Source organism: Poecile atricapillus, chromosome 5 (assembly GCF_030490865.1).
Source record: "Poecile atricapillus isolate bPoeAtr1 chromosome 5, bPoeAtr1.hap1, whole genome shotgun sequence".
In the NCBI taxonomy this organism is placed as follows: Eukaryota; Metazoa; Chordata; class Aves; order Passeriformes; family Paridae; genus Poecile; species Poecile atricapillus.
Window position 1 is genome coordinate 22,436,662 of NC_081253.1, and position 22,318 is coordinate 22,458,979.

The window sequence follows — 22,318 nt, forward strand, 5'->3', positions numbered from 1 at the left end:
GCAGAGCCAAGAGGCCGTGCAGGAAGAGCCCGGCCTGTGCCCAGGAGGGATTGCAGCCACAGTGCTTCCCCCTCGCCTGGAGCTCAGCTCTTTCCCTCTGAACACCAACGCCCAGGCCAAGGGCACATACATTATGGGATTCTACCTGTGTATTACTGCCTTCCAACATTTTTAACTCTGGAGCAAATGGTATGGGTTTAAGACTTTTCCCAAGCAGACAGTGATTTGATTTTGGTTGATTTTGGTCTGATTTTCTTCGAAATTTTGAAGACAGAGAAGCAACTTCTCTCAACAGAAGACACGTTTGCTTTCCCATGATCCATGTAAGCAGGAGGTGGCTTGTACTGATGGTTTGATTTTTCTGTTCATTTAGTGATATGCTCTTCCAACCACATTGATAGCTTAGTTTGGACATATAAAGGCACTTTTAATAAGATAAACATAAATGTTAAACAATTCACATTAAGCCACCATCTGGCCCCCAATGGAAATTTTCATGTTTTAGATTTACATATCAGCATTTGCCATCTGGGCAGAGTCTGTTATACATTTTATGAGAAAATCTCTGGCTACATTGTAAAGTTTGACAATTAACTCTTATTGCTCCTAAGCAAACATTTGCAGAAGGGTAAACAAAGGAAAGAGACCCTGTTTTCATGTTACTTTCACAGACTGACTTCCGTGCTTTAAACAAAATGCTAATCTTTTGTTTCATCCCTGTCTGATTTATCTGACTGGTTTTGGTGTTGTTTGGAATACAAGCCATTTACAGGTCGCCTTGCTAGAATGGAAACATCCAGCAGCCCAAGTGTCAGCAGAGAAACAATCTCAGCACCTTCAACCCATTGTAAGCTATCCCCTGGATATAGAGTATATTGTGAGGCTTGTGCATTTACTTCTAAAGTCATGCCTTTTGCACCATAAATTGAGATAACATGAGCAGAATCTCTCACCAGACAAGGATTTGTTTTCCTTTCCCATGATCTGTTAGCACCTAACCCCAGGAAGGCAGATGATTTCACATGCCAGCATAAGTCAATAGAAGAGCACCAGAATCAATGGCTATTGCATCCAGCAGGGAGCTCAGACCAGCACCACACGAGGAGCAGGAAAGCATTCCTGCAGTTTACTCACAGAAACAGACAGGGTGAAGTATCCCTCAATTCTTACCTGTTTTCCAGAAAGTGAAGGGAATGAAGAAAAAAGCACTTTACATTTCTCCATTAATAAAAAGAAATGTGTTGGAAGTGAGACAGGCTCAAGGATCTGAGACACTTTAAGGCAATAATGAAAAGGAGGCCACCAAGTAATGAGGCAAGTACAAGAGGAACTGGAAGCATCTTACCGCTTAAGAAAAGTACAGTGGAAGCAACAGCTGAAGGTTTTTCACCTCATTATCCTCTGGCGGAACTGATTTTGTTCAAGTGGTTTTTAAGAATTATTTATAAATAATTTAATGTTTTCAGATGATGTCTGGCATCTCCATAACTACTGTTTAGTTTTCTGAATCTTTTTCAAGGTAAGTTACTTAATTACAGCTTACAATTACAGAACAAAATTCTGGATACATAAGCCTTATGCTTAAGAGAAGGCACAGAAAGCAGATAAAGTTAGCACAACACCCTAACATTTTAAAAACAGTTGAGAAAAATGGGGAAAAGGGAATGACAGAAGTTATTTACACTGCTGGGCAGAGGGGTACTACAGCAATTTTAGACGTCTGAATTCAGGGTTTGGAAGTGTGACAGAACAGACAGCTGTCAGACAATGCCACCTGACGGCAACCTGTGATTTGTGAATACACAAGGTCAAATCCCTGACTGCCCTGCAGAGCTGTCTGCTGTCCCACATTTTTCACTGCGACCTTCTAAGAAATCTGGGATGAAACAAGGTGCTTGGATAGATGCAAGGGAATGTCTTTTTTCTGTTTTTCATACCTGTGCCATCTAACACTGGTGTGACTGTACTGACACTAAGCCAGTATGTTTTGAGACTACTACAGCCTGCTTCTCTTTCTTTTCCCATTTGCTCTTCCTGGTCCTGAAGTCTCTGGATGCCTGAGTCACAACACACTCTTAAAGCCCTGGCAGGCTAACTTACCTAGGAAAGGACTCAGAAAGGGTTTAAAAGCCCCAGCTTTAAAGAAGTGATACTGCAAGAGAATTTTCACTCCCTGTCTGTATAAATAAACCTGTTAAATGCTGTCCATGCCAACCGTGCATCTTAAGATATTCTTCAGCCCCAACAGAGCCAAATAAGATCAGTTCCTGAAATGTTAAGTCTATGTATGCAAATTTGTATTTTCTCCTAACACACATCTCCTATTTCAGACTGTACCTCCCACTGTATAACAGCAAGTTCTCTTAATAAATGTCAAGTTGTCAGGATCTACACTTCTAAATTAGATTAGTTGAAAAAATCCTTGGCTGGATTCTCCAGCATTCTTAAGAAAGCTTCACTACAAGCATTGCCTAAGGGCATTACTCTGACAAAGACTGGGAGAGGTTCTGCCTGGTTGGAAGTACAATTCTGGATACTACCCACCCATTCTCCCAACCCCCACTCCAGAAACAATTCCTCTGAGAGGCTGATTATTTATGTATTTTACCTGAAATGTCATCTTCCAGGAATGGTAGCAACAAAGGCTAAGCCTGTAAGTTATGTACAGCCCTCAACATGATGGTTTTCTTGAACACATCCCACAGCAAACAAGCTTTCCAAACTGCCAGGGAAAAAATATACCTCGTATATACATCGTAAAAATCACACCCTGTACAGTGAAAACACAAGTTCCTTTAAACCTGAAGAACATAAAATGAGCAAGACTGTAACTGCAGTAAAAAATAGCTGCTGAAGGTTGTTTATGGCCATAAATGTACTAACTTTATTCCAGAACCTACAAAATCCTGATACTAACAGTAAGGCAAGTCCAAAGCAGATAAAGAAAAACACCTTCATCAGAAAGACAGCAAAGAGGAAAAGGAAGAACACAGAACAGTTTACTGTTTCTTCACTCTGGCAAGTCTTCCCTTTTTCTGCAAAATCCATCAATCCCCACCTCCCTGACACTCCTTAAAACACTGGACATGTGCAAGTGCCTCACAGCACTCCCAGCTTGGGGCACAGCAGCAGGAGCCACACTCTCCTCTCCGGCTCAATCTCATCATCAATAGTCAGAAACACGCACCTATGTTCTTTTCCCACCACAGCTGCTCTGCTTTGAGGTGACCATTTATGGTACAACAGATCATGGAATTGTTGCTCAGTGCTGCAGATCTTTCTGCAGAAGATTGTTTCATGATCTATCTCAGACACTCCAAAAGCAGTTATGCTTTTCTTTGTTTAATCAATAAGTATTTTAGATGGCAGGTTTAAAATAGTAAGAGTTTAATATAGAGTGTTGGTTTCCAGGGGCTGAATGGGGTCTGGACTCATCCTGCCTTGACATACCTTAAAGGAAAAAAAATTCAAGTAAATAAATAAATAAATAAATAAATAATCTCAATTCCACTGTCTCATTTACATGGCTTACAATAGCAAAATCTTAAATTTAACATTGGTACATATTTTCTTTGTCCAGCACCTATTTTTTCCAAAGTTATCCTCTAGTACTGAGGACCAGATCTATCATGCATTGTATCTGCTCCATATTCCCTTATTTCTGCCTTAGTCATAAAGAAAAGATCTAAGTAAGGTCTAAAATGGTGAAATGATGACAATGACTTTTTCTTGAATAAACTGAATTATGCCCATATTTACAAGTGCTACTGTGGCTGCTCAGAACAAGCTAAAAATGGCCATGGTTGTCATGCCAGCTCTTCAAACTTAGTCCTAAAACTTTTGACATTCCAGAGTGCTTTCTGAAGTATATGTATCCAAAGCAATGAGTACATGTTTTCAGAGCTTTGCTGTTTTAGTTAAATGGGCTCTGTTTTTCCCTGTTCCGTCTTAATTATATTGTGTTAATCCAATTTTCACTTTTCCACAGTATATTTGGTTAGTAGCATTGCAGTCCCTTACACTCCAATTCTGAATCCCTCTTTCAGCTTAACAGCGTTATTGACTTGCTATTTCTTTATCTTGCATCAGCAGCATTACAAAACTAAGTCAATAAGCACAAAAAGTTAATATGTATTCAAGTTACAATCTATTACACAAGCTGCATAATGAACTTAGGAGGCTGGCAAAAATACTGGATTGTTTTCTAAGAGTGGGTTAGTCTGTCTATTTGTTTTTGCTTGATACATCAACAAAATTCTGCTGTGCTGCCCCAACAAGTAAAGTGAGCAATTCTGCTGTGGCTGACTTTCTAGATGTTTAATCACATTGTACTGCACCACGTAACTCCACTTGGAAAGGTGTTCAAACAGCAGCCATCTCAGATAGATGAGCTCTTCCTAAAATGAAATATGGCTTTAATGGCTTTATTTGTGTTTAGGTTTTTTCCTTCCCAAGTTAAAACAGCATCATATGATGCTGATATGAATTTTGTCAGTTATACAACAACAAAAAAAAACCCTATATGTAAACAAATAATATAAGAAAAATACTGCTGATCTTTTAACCACAGGCATACAAAAGCCTTTGTGTCCCACTTTATTTTCTATATTTAACCTACAATATTTGAAAAACAGTCACCTGTTCAATTATTATCTTCCAGCTATTCTGCTGTACCCAGCCAAATATGTACTCTGCAGACATTGCCACAGGATAGTCACTAGTTTATACACAAGAGGATTTGTTTATAATAATGGCTCTGTCATCTGGGAAATATGATCCAGTCAAATTATAGCACATTCTTTTGTCCAATCAAAAAATCAGGAAGCAAAATGAACACAGGAACGGAGAAAAAAACCTAAAAAATTGCAAATAATATTAGGTTGCATAAATCCTGGGTTATAACCTATCAGCCACTATTTTGATTTCATACCTTTTGGAAAAGCATGTTTCAAACCAAACAGGAAAACTGTGTGTTTGTTTGAGGGTCCATATATTCTCCACGATTATATCCTTCTTGTACTACACATTTTCACCACATTGGCATCTTATTTTAAAATCCCCGTTTCCAGGTGTCGTTGTGCTGATGGCTGGGCAAGTTACAGGGACAGCACCGGCTGGGTCATTTCAGCTGCACCACGGCCTGGATGTGGACACCGCATGCTCTGACACTACTGGAGGCACGTCCAGTCAACTTCCACCTCACTCATCTCACAAGCAGCTCGCTTTGTTACTGCTGTTTGAGGAGCCAAATACAGTGGCAAGCAATCAGAGTGCCCGGGTGAGTTAGAAAGCAATGAGGCTCACCCAGTGTCCCACCTGCACATGCCCAGCAGCCCTCTTTCAGAAACATAGCTACTGTGGCTGCATCAAGGAAATTCCATACGAACACCTCAGCAGCCAGGAGTACTATCTTAAGACTAAAAGCTTAAGAATAGGGTTATATTGCAGAGAACAGTGTTTGCTTCAGTGTGCCCACATCTGGCAGAGTACAGAGGTACACAGTTCTCACTGCAGTCCGTGGGGCACAGGTGTTAAACACCTTGGTGAGTCAGTCCCGCAATTAACGTGCCCTTTTCACATACATAATCCATAGAGACAGGGAATTCAGTCAGTGCACAGCTCGCTAAACAAGCAGGGGCAGGCGTTTCTTTGAATGCTCAACCCTTAGCACACTTATTATTCAGTTTCTGCAAGGGGAAAGGAAACCAAACCCAGAAAAGAGGCCAAAATTATATTGCTATTCAACTGCTCACCACTGGGCAGTACAAAATCATAACAGATTTGAGAAAGGGATACCCAGAGGAGCATGTTTTAGCTGTGCTGGCAATATTTTTCCAAAAGAGTAAATCATGGTTAAATGGCACTGTGAACTTAATTTGACACTGTGAACAGCCTTCATTAGTGACATACTTCAGTCAACAGGAATAGCATTCTACTGTGCACTGCTGAGCAACAACACTTTGCCTAAATTTACACAAAGCATTATAGAAATCATAATTTAATTTGCATGAAAGGAGTTCCTATAGCTTTGCCCTTTTCTCTAGCCACACCAAGATACATGAGTTATCCTTCCATAGAATGAAGCAATGGTAGATTTTACTCATGTTCTTTAGCACTTGTAATCCACACATTTATCTGCAAAAAGCAGGCCTCTAGAAATCATCAGCCCTCACAAAGGCTTCAGGAATTTATTTCACATGAAGGTCCTTCAAAGTTAAACAACTAAATCAGAAAGCTCAATAAGGGCCCACAAGTCAGGCATCTACATGTCAATTTATCATTTCTGTCCACAATGAAAGCTTTTGCTTAAAAAAGGTAAACTCACTCAGAAAGTAATCAATAACTGGATAGAAAACTAAAGCTTTGTCTGTGTGGTGCATTCCAGTCCTCACTTTTCCATTTATAAATTCTGAAAGCAAAAGAATCTAACTCATCTTTCAAGGCATAAACCAGAGCATGTAAATGGTTTTATACCTCTTGCCAAAGAAATGCTCAGTATCTTCAAAAGAGCAACAACACCGCAAAACTCAACCATGGGTAACTGCCCTACCATCTAAATCAAGAGCCTCCACTGCCTACCACTTTCCTTGGGGCTTCTTCCATGCCTGCCCCCTTGGATTACACAGTAGACTCATAGCCCATTTCATCAAAAACTCTCATCCCAAGCTTCATTTTGAATTTAAATTAATTCTATGGGTCTGACCTTAGTGACACTGTTTCAGATTAATCTGAAGCACTCCATTAACAGTTTTATTATTTAAGCGGCTTCTATTCTTCACTTTGCCTACGTAAAGAAACTTTGAGAGATGAAAGATGTCTAGAGATCTACACACTAGCTGTCAGCTGAGCAAAGATCCCCAAGAGTGGTCAGTGCAGACTAGACTCCTGTAGTGGTCAATGATAAAGGATTACAAATCAAACCAGAAAACATTCCATGGCACTACAGCATTTCACTGAGTCACAACAATCCATACTAGTTGAAGAATTAACCTGATAACATTCTAGTTCATATACGAAAACCAAAATAGAAAGCACAGTATCAGAAGTCTGGGTTCAGAATCATCAGAATTACTGGGCTGTAATTCTCTGTTACAACCTATTATAGCTGTTACAAAGCTCTAAGGCACATTGATATGATGTGCATTCCCATAAGCAAATAATTAAACCGAAATAATTGGGAAAACCAGCTGTCAGAAATCATGATTTAGATTCAAATATAAGTTCTGGTTTTCATATTATCTTATTTTACTAGCACCATCCTTGTTACTGACTTATTTCTATTTTCATCCTTTGGTGTCTTAAATCCTACTTATTTCAAAAGTTTACTGGTTTTTTTTATTTATTTTACAAATATCAGTGGGACAATCTTCCAGAAATTCCTCAGACGACACAGACTTGCTCAAGACCCATCTACAGTAGAAACAAAGTCAACTGTGAATATAATTCTGTGTCATAAAACGGAAAACATGTCCATGCATCTCCTGTCAAGTAATTCACAGCAGATTGCACCATTCACATGAGTGCATTCACTGTACACCTGTACCGAGGACACTTCATGACTCTATTATCTGCACTGGTGCAGACATATCAGTGACTCCTCCGCTGACAGTGGTGAAGCCAAGCATTAGTGTCACAAACTGGCATGGAATACCCCCACTGACAGGTCTTGGATGACCTCTGCTGCTACGGTCCCCACCTTCTTCCAGCCATGAAGCATCTGAAAATCTCACCCTTCAGAGCTGAGCTGCACCAGCCTCCAGAGCCACCCACTCATCCCTGTCATCCTCTCTTGTTCATTGTTCTGCTACCCAGCTGATTGTGGAACACGTCATCTGGTCACATAACTGCACGCAATCCAACTGGAAATACCCTGATTTAGAACAAAATTCAGTCTTCTTACCCAACAGCATTTAACTCAAGCCAACAGCTCTGAAGGCAGAAAGAAGAAATGATGAAGTGCCCTTGCCCAGGTGGCCAGCTGCAGAGCAGACATTAAAACTGGCCTCCTATGGGAGCAGGCAGCAGTCCAAGTGGCAGACCTACACCACCCATGTGCTGCCTGGGAATTCTGAATGGGGATCTCCCAATGGGGAGCCCAAGCAGCACAGGAATTTTTCCACTCTAATTACAGCAATAAGTAGGAAGATACTGATTTTACCACAAGGTTTCAAACAAACAAAAACCCCATGATCTTTTTATTATAGCTCTTTACAGCAAAACGGTGGTATTGACCTGAGCAGGAAATAAATCAAAGTCACAGCAACTTTTCACATAACTCAGCTGTTGAAAAGTCACTGCTTTAACATTTTGTAGGTATTAATTTTCAAACACAGCAAATAGACACACCCTTAATCATAAAACAAACCTTCTCTTACAGGCACACTATCAACCAAACTCCTTCTGAGTCAATTTCCCAACTATGCAAACCTTGTTTCGCAAGCTGTCTCCAGGAGTGGAATTTTTGTTATACTTACAAGACACAGCATGTAAAATCAATACAGCAAACAGCAATAAAACTTTGAAACTCCAAGACAAAAGTGGGGGCATGGAGGGAAAAGTTCATTTCTTTACATTTCATAGCAATACTATAGCAGATACTATATTACATATAGATACTGTATTACATAGCAATACAGATACTTCCTTAAAAGGTTTTAAAGAGATGGTTTCAAGCTGATCTTACATAACTTTGCTGCAACTTCAATCTTGAACTTTCTTTCCCTTTCTCTTCTCTTTTTTAATTAATTGTTAATACTGTAGAAGTTAGGCTTAAAGTCTAACTGCAAGACATGTACAAGGTTGAGTGGTTTCAATTCCCTCAGTACTGCAACAGCATCCACAACAAAGACATACCTTATGAAATGGTTTAGTTCACATTTTAAAATAGAAAACATTAATAGTCATTTACAGCACCTTCCAAACTGCTAAACAAACACTGTTTTACATTCCTTCTTCCCAGTATAAAAACTGCAGCTAATCAGGCCAAAATAAGGAATCTGAACTGACTTAATAAAAAACTTCAACTGTATCTGTAGTGCATAAATTGCAGCCACATAAGTATTATTTCTAAGCTATATCCATTCTTTTAGACCTGTGCCAATTGGTACTTGTGCTAGGGTTTAATAATATACTACTGAGCAGCAGTTATACTCTGCTGGTAGGACAATGCTAACTCAACTTCGAGTTATTAACACTCTTATCTCCTAATAGATTTCCAAGATCTCCAGAACAACATGTCAAAATATCTAAGTATTTTAAAGTGAATTTTAAAGTGAGTATTAACATATAAATTAAGAGACAAATACAAAGCCAATGTATAGACATATAACATTGAAAAATCAATGTGTCGCTTAAAGAAAACAGAGAAAATATTTCATCAAAAATTCAAAATGGCAAAAGGCAAAAACCAGATCTTTCATAAGATAAAGACAAATGCTCCTCTCCGAAGCAGTCAAATAATTAAACACTTTTATCCGTACTGGATGTTGTTACAGAGTGCCTGGTTACCCAAATTAATATTTCGTTTAAATGTATGGTGCCAAATTAATACTTAATTTAAATATATGGTTCTGAGAGACTTTGCTTCCATTTGAAATGGCCACTGTTGGCATACACACATCAAAGTAAAACTAAAGTAATATTAAAAAAGGATAACATAATGGCAAAATGTATTTTTAAAATTTCCTTAATTTAAAGAATAGTAAAGAAAAATTAAAAAGTATGTATCTAGAAATCTAGAAATAGAAAAATAGGTGTTGCTCTGATTGTTTCACTACTGTGCTGCACAGAGCAGTAACACTGCTCTTTTACTTTAGAAAAATTTAAGTGCTATAAGAGAATTAAATTCTTGTTACTGCAAATTAATACGTGACTGTCACTAGCTTTTCCCATAGAGAAAGCAGTTACTGAGTAGGAAAGCTAAAAGTACACATTGCATATCTTTAATTGAATGCATTTGCCAGTATCTGTTCCAGATAAGCCTTCCACAGTTTTCAGCAGTTCTATCCACCACAGATAGCACTGCTGCCTTCAGTTCTTACCGCTGGTTTAATTGTTTACCTTAATGAAACAAATATGCCATAAAAGAATTGCAGTTGAGCAACTCTGAGCGGCATTGTGGTTCACTGTATATCAGTCATCCTTGGACAACACAAATTCAAAGTCATGACTTCCAGCTCCTCCTCCACAGCTTCTCATCAGTATATCAAAAGACTTGCAGAGGTAGCAAATGAAGTGTTTTCAAAACCAATTAAATCAATTTATTGCTGAAAATGGACTAAGCTGGCCAATGTGTCATATTTTTCCCCCTTCACCTAAAGCAGCATTCTGTGGCACAAAGTCCAACTTAGTTATAATATACTGGATAAGAAAACTGAACAGACTTCAAACCCTTTCAAGTTTTCTAAGAATGTGCTACATTAAAATAATAGGTTACTTAGGGATGGAATGAGATGGAGGCCAAAGCAAACTTTAACCAGGTGATTAACCTAGAGACTTTGCAGGACTTCTTGCTGGCTGGAACTCAATCAGCAGGGGATTAATATTTAATTCATGCCAATGGGTTACTGCATGAACTTGTATTGCACTGGCCTCAGCCAAGACAATCATTGGAAATACATCACACTTGCACATTGGACTAAATTTAGTGAATGGTTTAGTAATTTTAAAGTTTATCCATATAATTGCAAAGAGAGAAAAAAAAAGAAAGAAGCAGTGCTCGAGGTATAAAAATCAACCAAATTTCTTCTTCACAATGAGTCACACACCCAGTGTTACAGGTATGGGTAGACGTGGCATCATTTACTGGCATCTTCCTCTGGACTTCCTATATTTTCTCTTTCTCCCTCAAGAAAGAGAGCCTTCCACCCTTTTCTGAGCCTGCAATTGGCTATTTTCATTCTCCTTATAAAGTCTACTGCATTCCAAAAACTTTCAGTGACAAACTCCAACAGCTTTTGCTGTTTTGACTTTTCTTAGTTCTACTGAAGGAACAAATACAACAAAATTTTGCAACTATGTATGAAAAACTCTAGTAAGGAATAGTATGAATTGATTTTACTCAGAACAAATACTTCACTTGGATCCTTCCACTCTTAATATTCCTCAACATCACCTCACAAAACCCAGCATACTCCACAAAGGTATCTGACATTTTTTAACAAACCTTGTAAGTATGTTCAAGATGCTATTGCTACATTCATTTCAGTCGGGATCACGGAAGTAGCAGTACCTATCAAACAGGTATTTTTCTGTTTTGCAAATTCAAGAGGTAAAGAAAGCAAAAGAAATCAAAACAGTGTTCAGGAGCAACAATGACTATTCAGGACGACTGTTATAACATCTCTATTTTTTCAATCAGAAAAGAAAAATAATAAAGTAAGAGACAGAAAGCCAAAATTTATTCTTGCCCATGAACATTAGTGGGAAGTGAACAAAAACCTTCCTATAACCACCCATACAGTCCTACAAAAACATCTCAGCTTCTTTAAAGCACACAGGAACATCCAACTTCTTTAAAGCACACAAGAACATCCAGCGGTCTTCTGCTTACAATGAATGTTCTTTTTTATTCCAGTTTGGTCTCTTTCAAGCATTTCCCAATTAACTCTCAAAACCAATCTCTTCCCCAGTTTTGAGTGCTAAAAATTAATTTCTTCAAGTCAGATAGTCAGGTTTTCTGAGACAACAAACTTGCACTTCCCCCAGTTTCCAATACAACTGTAAGTTCTTGGCACATTTGTCTCCTTAATGGATTGACAAGATCAGCTCCTGCTAGGCCACATTCATTTCAGCCAAACATGCTACACTGCATTGTATCTAACACTGGCTTAACTGAAAGACATTCTTTGTGAGCTTTGAAGGAAAGAAAACTCTACGAATACAGCTCAGTATCAAGGTGAGCACAGAACTACTGGGAATGTCAAAATAAATGCATTTTTACTTAAGAAAGTGCTTGTTTTACTCTCTCATCTACTTCCTCCAAACTTGTCCTCCATTTTAGTAGACAATATATTCAGAAATATGGGAACTTCTGAATTTTATCCACATCGATACATGAATAGATATGGCTACAGATACTATACTGATCAGATATTCCTATTCAATAAGGTTATTAAATCTCATTATCAATAAACTAAAAAAAAAACCAACCAGAAAACAACATAACCAATAAGCAAAGACTTGCAGCCAGCCCTGAGTGGGGTACTTCTTCAACTTTCCCACAGAATCTACCCTCATATGGAAATGAGAGGCTATTAGAAAATAAAACTAAATCTACTCACTTGACAATTTAATGCAGGAGGTCAAGAAAATGAAAAGTATGTGTAACTCCTCATTAAAGCCCTCTATACTGAAAAGATCACACTAATTGAGCTGTTCAGGACAACTCTCCAGGTCGAAAAACCCTAACAGATACATCTGCATGCACACTCAATTATTTGTCTACTTGGTTTTGCCAGTTGTTACAACTAGTCTTACTTCCAATCTAGCACAACCCACAGCTTCATTATTTGTGTTGGAAAGGGAATTCTTTTTGCTCTCTTGTTGTGAGGCTCAAAATTTAAAAACTGTCTTGCTGAGTTTTTTTACAACGTTACAAGAAACCTTTTCAATAACTTCACATTTACTGAAGAGAAAAGCTACTAAGTCCTACCTTCTCAAGCGTGAATTGAAACATGCAGACCACTTGCTCCACTGCAATCTCTTTTCGTGGGTGGTTTGAGGTCTGTGTAGGTATCCTCTTTCCAGGCAGAAAGGGGATATGTACTTTTTACAGGAGTTTTGCAGGTAATAGCTCTGCTAACTCTCCCAGCTGTCAGTGGAGGTTTTACAGTCTAGTTAAGGAGTTTGATCAATCCCTAGACACTCACCTTTACTGCTATGACTATTGCTACCAGGCACACAGACACCAAGAATATCTTCCCATCTGCAGGTTTGCAAAATCTGAGGGGCTAAATACAGACTGTCTTCATTTTGAGTGAACATTTTATGGTACAGGGTATGTGAATCTTCTATTTAATGCATTTAGGACTGTAGGTCAAAGATGATGATAAGTCACTATCTAGAAAACACACTGCCTTTTCAGGCTAGGTCTGCAAGAGAAGAAAGCAGCAGCTGCTGAGCTCAGATAGGAAAGTGCAACAGGTGGCTTAGTTGAAAGGGTTCGACAAAGCAGACAAATGAGGAACAAAAGCGAGGTTTCTGGAAGAGAAATCACAGTGGATTAGGGAAGAAGGTACAAAATCATACACGCAGGAATTGGTCTATTAAGCGTACCTCAGGAATGAGACCAAAAGTGCCTGGATAATACAGGCAAAACCAAATTCACAGGCTGTTTACGTAGCACAGGCCAAGACAGTGATTTCTGTTGGAGTATTTGCAAACAAACTGAGGAGGCAAGGTGGGGGTCATGGCCTCCACCTGGCCTGGGCAACCCAGGGCTGGAACAACAGATGGGCCAAGCAGTGTTACGAGCAGCTCAAGACTGGAAAGGAACTATCTAACGGACAGAAAAAGGTACATCCAATGTTGCTGAAGTGATAGTACCTGTAGGAAGTACCCACTTATGTATCCTAAAGTGTGGACAATGTTAGAAAAAACTCTACTACATAGCATATATTGTACCAACACACACTAGAAGAGCATCAGAACAATTGAGTCTTAATTTTGCAGTATGAAACGAATTAAAACAGCTCTAGAAGAAGTTTTAAGTATTACTTTTTTAAACCTAGCATTTTTTGATAAGGATACGTTTCTATTCAAACGCCCAAGAAAAGCACAACTATATAAATTTATAATGGAGTTCAATTATGTTCTCAGTTATTCACACAGCTCTTGTGCAACTACTTTGCAACACAACAGTCCTGAACTTCCCCAGGCTTCGAGAGAAGAGGCTCCACAGCACATGAGTACAAACCACAAACACCTCTGAGCCTCCAGGATATTCGCCCTGGCAAAGGCCACCCCGGCTCGGTTTGCCCTGTGTCCGAAGCCCAGGCGGGTGTTTCCAGCCGCCGGAGGTGCCAGGGCGCGCTCCGGCCGAGGCAGCCCGGCTCGGCTCCGCGGGTGCCAGGCTGATCCGGACCCGAAGGCGAACCCGGAGCCGCCCCGGGACAGCGCGTGGAGCGGGCCCGGGCTGCAATAGCGAGAAGCGGCGGTAACTCACCCGAGTGCGAAGCGGGAGCGCTCGGGCCCGCCGGGGGCAGCGACTCGAGGCTGCACCCGGCTCGGGCAGCCCCTCCGGCGCCGGCGCCTCCCCAGCCGCTCCCTCGGGGGCGGCTCCGGCCCCTCGCCCGGCCCGGCCCGGCCAGGCCCTCCCCGCGCTCCCGAGGCGGCGGCTGCGGGCGGCCCTCGCTGACCCCGGCCCGGCCCGGCCCCCGCGGGCAGCGCGGCCCCGCCCCTACCGTGACTCAGCACGTTCCGGGGGGCGGGCCAGCGCCACGTGCTCCGCGGGCTCGTGACGGGCGCCCCGCCCCTCGCCTCCCGGCCCGGGGCCGCGGCACCGCCCTCACCTGCGCGGCGGCGGCCGCCTCGATCTCCATGGCGCGGGGCCGGGGTCGGCGAGGGCCGGCACGGCCGGCACGGCGCGGCGGCGGCTGGCTCGGCACCGCCCGCCGCTTCTCCCAGCGCTGTTCGGGGACGGGGCCGCGCCGGGACAGCGACCGTCCCCGCGCTCCGCCCCGGCCCGGCCGCGCAGCCACTCAGCGCCCGCGGGACGCGCGGAGGCGGTGGCTTTCCCGGCAGCGGCGGCGGCCGGGCCGGGCACCTCGGCCGCGCTCGCCGCTCCCGCGGCCCAGCCCCGGGCCCCGCGCCCCCCCCGGGGCAGCCCCCGCTCCGGGTGTCGGCGGTGAGTGGAGGAGCTGAGTTCGGCGCTGGAGCAGGGAGCGCTGCCGGCAACCCGGCGGGCAGCTCGGAGGCACGGCAGAGCCCCGGGAACGGCCCCGTGCGCGCCGGCTGCCGGGCAGGGGGTATCGAACGAGCCATCAAACCAGCCGAAACAAACATCGGGAGATTCGGGGTTGGCACTCACAAAACATTCAGAGTTGGTAGCTCCGGGCGAGGTTCCCCTCGAGCGGCAATGGTACTAGTCCTGATACCATTTTATCAACCTTTTCCGGCTATTTAACATGCAACGCACATTAAAACAACACATCACAGCCCCCGACACATCTACTCCTCAGGAGTAACAAAGTACTGTGCCAGAGTGTGCCTAAAGGTAAGGGGGGATGCTTTAGAGCAGACAGGCCGCACACTGGCATCCTTACGCGTGTCAGAGTTACCAAATTATTGCCGTGTCTTATCTTAAAGCACCTGTCGCTATATGGTGAATTCCATTACTCAGCAAGCTGAACTCCCCTTGAAAGTCAAACAGTCAATCAATTCAGTGCACTGAATATCACTTTGGAAAGGGTCTGCTGCAATTATGTGTAGCCTGGCATATGACAATATGTACCTTTCAGATGGTCACTCCTTGAGCCCATTTCTGAGACTACTTTCAATGACTAATTGAACCAAATAGTGTGGAATTAGGACACTCTTACTAAACCTGAGAAATCTCCCTAGTCCTTTGCGGGTGTTTCGTTTCTGTGCTTTCAGCCAGAGCGCTGCCCTGAGTTTCTCTCAGGCCCTGCTTTGGGTATGCACAGCTGCTGAGCTGTTGGTGCCATTTAAACAGAGCTAGGGTGAAGATCTCATTTTCAGGTTTGCACTTCAAGGCACAAGACTGTGACTTTACAACTTAAAAAATAGCACAAATGTATAAATCCGATACATCTTGAATAATTTAGAAGCTCTTTGCACCTTGATGTTGCAGCTGTGTGTGTAATCATATGAAATTGATATATCCCTTGGAAGGAAGAAGAACCTGTAATTTAGGTAGATTTCTTATATGCATATTTGATAACTGTACAAGATGTAGTGGAAGAACTTTCCTTATAATGAAAGTTTAGTTAAAGCACATCCATGGAGCCACTAAACATGTTGTGGAGGTCTAAGCAGGAGATGTGCTGAATGAATTAGGTATATTGAAGCAGCTCTTACAATGCTATGGCTTTGATTCCATGGAGGTAGAATGCAAGGTGATAATGAATCATTTGTAATGGAGAACAAACAGCAAAATTTAAAGTATATGCATATTATTTTTGTAGTACCACTTTATTTTGAGGTCTGAAAGTGAGCCCAAGTGAACCCAACAAGTACTCTTGTTGAAGATTCTGGAGAAATGGAAACGGGCTGTAGTAAGTTAAAAAAACCTTTTGAATGCAGCTGCTGCCAGATCCTTGCAAATTATGTTTTTATTAAGTACCAGGTTTTGACTTTTTCAGTATTATAAGAGAAACAATTAGCAGACCACATTAGCACAAAAGGAGTAATACACAATTTCAGTTCATGAGAAAAATGCTGTGGAGCTATAAAAGTGTCTTTTAGGCATGCTTTATTTAATAGAAAACAAAATAAAAGAAAGCGTGAATCTTAGGCATTGGCATAGGTTGTATCATAGTGCAGAAGTAGTATTCAGAGCTTGGAGAGTATGCTTGCTTGGAGCCTGGGGTGAAAAAAAAATGGCAAGGACATTTTCTGGTCGGGTAGATAAAAGAGCATTGACTATATATTTCATTTGTGTTCCTTACTTAATTTCTTTTCCCCTTTCCTTATCTTCACACCTTATGCTCAGGCAGACCAGCACTTCATTTCTAATGGGAAGTCAGTCATCCAAAAACCAGCTTAATGAAAATGCTGCATTGCACTGGATTATTCCTGCTGTACACTGCTGCGGAATGAGGTGTATGCCGTTGGGAGCTTCTGAAACAAATTACCTGCAGTGCTTTTGTGATACTGTTATTTTGTGTCATCAGATTATCTGGAATACCTGGAAACACAGATTTATTTGTGAGTTGCCCTTTACAGATTTTTATATACTAAAGTTTTGAAGAAAATATTTTAAATTAACATTACGTCTTTTTAATCCTGGAGTTTATTTGGGATATAATTCCAAATAATATACATGGAGGAATCTGGCCCTACACGTACTGCTCTAGTCTCTGCTTGTTAGGTATAAACTTTTGATTGCAAAAGAAAAATCCAAATGTTCTTTTCCATTTGCCATAATCCTGTTTCTATAGATCAGTTTACCTTATTAAAAGTACATAGCTTATTCAAGATGTATTGACACTCATTATTGCAGTATTACAGTTTTTATGCAAATTAGATACATATAATTTCTGGGAAATTCAAAGTAGCTGAAGTAGTATATTCAAGAACAACTCAAGGTGGTACTTTACAAAGAGGATAGAGAACTTTTTATGACACATATTTTAAAAGTTACGTGTTGCCTATTTTGATATTAGACATTCTCATTCCTATTCTTGCATTAGATTTTTTTCTCAATTGTAATATATAGAAAAGTATTTGTTTCATTATCAGAATTTATACTGATATATTTTCATGTTCTTTTAAAAATAATTTATGAGCATAGATTTTTATATTAATTTATGTTAAAATATTTGTGAAACTTGATAGTGCCATCTACTGCTGAAAAACAAACTTTTAAAAAACTTGCTAGTTTGGTATCTTCAGATTAAAGGGCAATGTAAGAAAATATCTGTTGAAATAACAACTTTCAAACCTCTGAAAAATGTTGGGAGACAAGTCCTGACTTGCCAAGTCAGCTTCAGTCACTGAATTTCTGACCTTTCAACCAGTGACTATTTTGACCGAAACTGTAATGAGAAGTGACTCTGAGGATGTGGGATCTTGAGTTTTTTTGATGTTACATTTTTAATAAAGAATTTTATTTTAAAATCAATCCCTGTGATATTCCTAGAAGAACACTGACAAAAGGAATCCGTGAAGCAACATTTATTTTTCACTCAGTGGTAGGAAGACATCCTCTGTGTTACAGAGATCTCAATCAAGCAGCCTGAAACTAGCATCATATGTGACACAAGTTCTGTTCCCGTGTTACATCACGGAGTCATGAGATGGACCATAGACCCCTGCTTGCTAATTAGCATAAAATGGCATGTTTTCAGCCACCATGGCTGGAATTCATCTTCCCTAATCCCTACCATCTAATAGTTAGATGAGATCAACATACAATCTGAAGTACAGTACTGGCTCTTTCATGTCTTCATGGAGAAGAGCCTGTCTCTAGGACTAGTGAAATAGTTACCATATGCTTACAACCTTTGCCCACATCCCAGACATTAAGTATTGGTTATGATTTCATTCCTGGGAGCCACGGACATACAGGAAGTGGTAAGACTTCATAGATTAATATGAATAAGTAGAATATAAAACCTTAATCTTCCTGAGGAAAGCTTTAAATTTGACTCAGAGGAGTCAGGAGCAGTTGATCTTCTGCTGGTACTTGTCTCATCTTGTAGAATAAGCTGGCATTGATATGATTTGAATGTGTGATTGTTAGAGTTTCTGTCTCGTTACAGCTTGATGACTTAACCTTAGAAATCAACTTGTTTTCAAGTTGAAAACTTCTTGAGAACCATGTATTAAAACAGATAAAAGATAACACGTCCCTGTGTTTTAGCTATTGCTGAGCAGTGCTTGCATAGTGTCAGGGCCTTCTCTGTTTCTTGGGCTGCCCCAACAGGGAGCTGACTGGGGGTGCACAAGGAGCTGGGAGGGGACACAGCTGAGACAGCTGACCCCAGCTGACCACAGGGATATTCCAGACCATATGACGTTGTGTTCAGCATATAAAGCTGGGAGAAGAAGGAAGGAGGGGGTGATGTTTGGACAGGGTGTTTCTCTTCTCAAGTCACCCATACCTGTAGTGAAGCCCTGCTTTCCTGGGGATGGCTGTATGCCTGCATGCCAGTAGGAAGTGAATAAATTCCTTGTTTTGCTTTGTGTGCATGGCTTTTGCTTTCCCTATTAAACTGTCTTTATCTCAGCCCACAGATTTTCTCATTTTTACCCTTCTAATTATCTCCCCCATCCCACTGGGGAGCATGTGGCTGTGTGGGGCAAAGCTGCCCACTGGGGTTAAACCATGACAGTCCTGTTTTGGTGACCAACTTGGGGCTCAAATGCTTTGAGGTAAAGACAGGTTTGGTCGGAGTTTGCTAGACTGAATTTATAGCTTTTAGTGCTATTTAGCTATTAATTGTCAGGGTGCTGTCCTTGCCACGCTGCACTTTTGTCTAGAGCTTGTTAGTGGCTTCTTTTCACTCTGGCTGTTTGCTGTAGTGCTTATCATCCTACCCAGCTGTGGCTGGCAGCATTTTGATAACAGCCATGGCAATGTGCCTGGGCTGGCCCATGGCCTGGGCTGCAGCTCCAGTGGCAGCTTCAATTGAAGGGACCTGACCTGTGGATAAGTCCCTGCAGGAGCAGGACAACCTGAAGTGTCTGTGGTTGTGGATAAGAGCATGTTGGAGCAGAAGCATCTGTGGCCATGGATATGTCTATGGCACAGCAGGTACACCCTGGAGAGACTGTGGCCCTTGGATAAGGCTGTGCTGGAGGAGGTGTACCTCAAAGTGACTGTGCCGAAGGCCAGGCCACATCAGCTGTACCCTGCAGAGACTGTGGCCCATGAGTAGGTCCACAATGGAGCTGGTCCACCCCTAAGGGACTGGATAAGTCCACACTGGAGCAGAGGCAAGGGAAGGAGTCCAAAGGGACCAGCAATGGAGACCGTTATGGATACACCTTTAAATTATTGTAAGCTATGATCTGAGTTGCATGTGATAGGATTACTGTAGCAGGAACAACTGCCAGTGGAGAACAAGCCTTGCAAGAAGTGGGGCTTGTGCAGCAGTGACCTGAGCTGGCTTTGGTGCCCAGTAACTCCGCACAGCACAGCAGCTCTCTGGTCCTGAGTGACCACCAGAACAGATGGAGCCTAACGTCCTGGAATAAATAATTCAATGGACATTTCACAGGCATTTTATGGACATTTTACAGGGAATGATATCTGTGAAGATATCAAAGGATGGGGAAGAGGAAGGTGACTGATGAGGATAATATGGGACCTGAGCGTGATATAAATAGTAGGGAATAAGGTGTGGAGATTGTACTGGCTACGACTGGGATAGAATTCATTTTCTTCATAGTAGCTTGTATGGTGCTATGCTTTGGATTTGTGATGAAAACAGTGTTGATAAAACACTAATGTTTGTACTTCTCATGTGACACAGGGAACACCTGCACTGTCACCATGGAGGAAGGATGAACACTCTCACCCTTGGATAGGTATTTTCCTATGCAAAGTGCACAAGTTACAAGTTAATGAATTGCACGTTATGAATTAGAGAACTTGTGAGTTAGAAACCTCATGACTGATGTGATGAGTGAATTTGTGACCTAGACTAGTTTGTACAAAGGGGACTGAGCCCTTCTTCACCATGTTTCCTTTCTTTCCTAGTGAGCTTATAAAATAAAGTTTAATTTTCAAAGTACGTTATCCTGTGAATTTGGGCGATCCAAACAGGCCATGACAGATTGAGTAGTCTGTGGGCCTTCTCCCTATTGCCTGTCCAAATATTTTAAAACAGAAGCAAACAGGCAGTGACTAGGTATCTTCCCCTGAAAAGAGTAGGGGAAATCCTTCATAACACTTCAGTTCTGCATACATTGTCTACCCCACATTTTGTTTTTCTTTAAGGGTTTTGCCAAAGACCTCTTGTGGCTGCTTTTTTTTCTTCCAGGGAAGTTATAGTCCACCCTACTGCAGTCCTTCCCTCTAGTTTCACTCACTGTGGACTGTGGACTTTTACTGTTAATGTGTGTAAGCCTAAGTAATTAAAAACAATGCACATTGTATCCCAGAAAACTAGAAGGTTGAAAACGCACTTCTTCCATCACAGAGAAATACGCAAACTCAAATCACAGTCAGGAGGAAAATGAATAAGCTATTTGGTGGTACCATGTGCAACAAAACAGCATCATAAAAATGAAATTATTTAAAGTAGCATTCAAATCATGCAGTCATCATTGATTTAGTTTCCAATTATACAGAGGTAATTGTATTAACAAACTGCCTTATTCAGTTTGGTGGGAAAACAATTGAAAGTTTTAATGTCCTGGCATCTGCAAATAATAAATTATATGATCTGTGCACCCAGTCAAACTAGAATTCTAATGCTTGTTTTACCCAGGGCAAACTACAATATCAATATGCCTGAGATGGATGATACTTTATGACTTTCTGGAGCCAAGACAGTTCTAGAATAAATCTAGAATAGAACGACTGTTCTAGAAATAAATATTGAAATATGCTAATATAGATAAAGGAACTTATTCCAGAATTAATGACCTTGTATATATTACTATTTACAATACAGGTTCAGTTGTGTGAGTAGAAATGAATGCAGCCTGCATTGCATTGAATATAGTGGGAGGAGTTTTAAAAGACTTAAGTTTTGTGAGTTCAACTGCTGAAGCCAAACTCTAAATTAATATTTTACAAAGACTCTAAAAGCATCATGGGCTTTAGAGTCAGAACCCCAAGTCTGATATGCTGTTGAACCCCCCACTATCCTACATGTGTTGGAATACAATTATGCCATAGGTGAGCTGACCCAGATCCTGCCTGCCTTTCTTTTTAAATTCCCAAGCATTCCCAGGAGCCTAGATTTTTCTGAACTGCACACTATAATTGTTCATGGATTTTTTTGTTGCCTCTTCCACACCCCAAAAAAATCCAGAAAGCGTGAAAGTGAGAATAATGCAGAGGTCCCCTTGACTTTCATTTTCTGACGCAAGAGGTAATACAAGTATTGGTAGGATATCTGTTCTATCAAAGTATTTTAGCATACTAAATCTATACAAATAGAACTCTTAACAAAAATTGTCTTTAATCTATGGTTTGTTGATAATTTCTTCTAGGGAATACCTTCTTTATCTTGTAACTTTTCATTCTGTGTGTCCTCTGTTAAAAAAGTGTTTGCTTAACAGGGGAGATTGTATGTTATTTACTGTTCTGATTCTCATAGAGAATGGGACAAGCTGGCTGCTTTACCACCCTTAATTTTTTCTTGCCCTTTTTTTTTTAGATTTTCCTCCTGATTGTCATATGACATGGGAATATAAAACACTGTTTACTCCCTCAGCCTCTTGTCATGCCCCATATATTCTGCTAATGCAGCAGGCAGTTCGTCATTACCAAGTCTAAAACCTAAACAATCTGTTCTGCAGGAGCTGCTCCTGGAGCAGCCACACAGGTTCTGGCCCAGAGTAATGAAGATTGTATTTGAATAGGAAGCAATATCAAAGAATCAGTGTGGTCCCTAGCACTGGACTCGACCATGTGCCTTGTTTTTATCTAAATACCTGTTAGAAACATGGGAGGTTTGTC

The 22,318-nt window shown here is 41.1% G+C and overlaps 2 protein-coding genes across 10 annotated transcripts in view; one reads left to right on the forward strand and one right to left on the reverse strand.

Annotated features, from left to right (window-relative positions):
• The window catches only part of NFE2L2 (NFE2 like bZIP transcription factor 2), a 23,402-nt gene extending 8,760 nt beyond the window's left edge, over positions 1-14,642 (reverse strand). The window contains exons 1-2 of one of the 3 annotated variants that reach the window (XM_058839394.1): positions 14,165-14,294; positions 8,475-8,524 (exon numbers count right to left, since the gene is read on the reverse strand). In XM_058839394.1, the coding sequence (XP_058695377.1) occupies positions 8,475-8,486 (12 nt within the window). In that variant the 5' untranslated portion in view covers positions 8,487-8,524; positions 14,165-14,294. Of the gene's footprint in view, positions 1-8,474; positions 8,525-14,164; positions 14,325-14,510 lie in introns of those variants that run through there. The other 2 variants (XM_058839393.1, XM_058839395.1) reach the window with 2 other exon arrangements.
• Positions 14,643-14,946: 304 nt separating this feature from the next.
• Positions 14,947-22,318, forward strand: part of AGPS (alkylglycerone phosphate synthase) — a 77,440-nt gene continuing 70,068 nt past the window's right edge. For 2 of the 7 annotated variants that reach the window (XM_058839383.1, XM_058839388.1), the window contains exons 1-2: positions 14,948-15,079; positions 16,677-16,887. In XM_058839383.1, coding sequence (XP_058695366.1) covers positions 15,077-15,079; positions 16,677-16,887 — 214 coding nt within the window. In that variant the 5' untranslated portion in view covers positions 14,948-15,076. Of the gene's footprint in view, positions 15,215-16,672; positions 16,888-18,287; positions 18,835-19,634; positions 19,684-22,318 lie in introns of those variants that run through there. The other 5 variants (XM_058839386.1, XM_058839385.1, XM_058839384.1 and 2 more) reach the window with 5 other exon arrangements.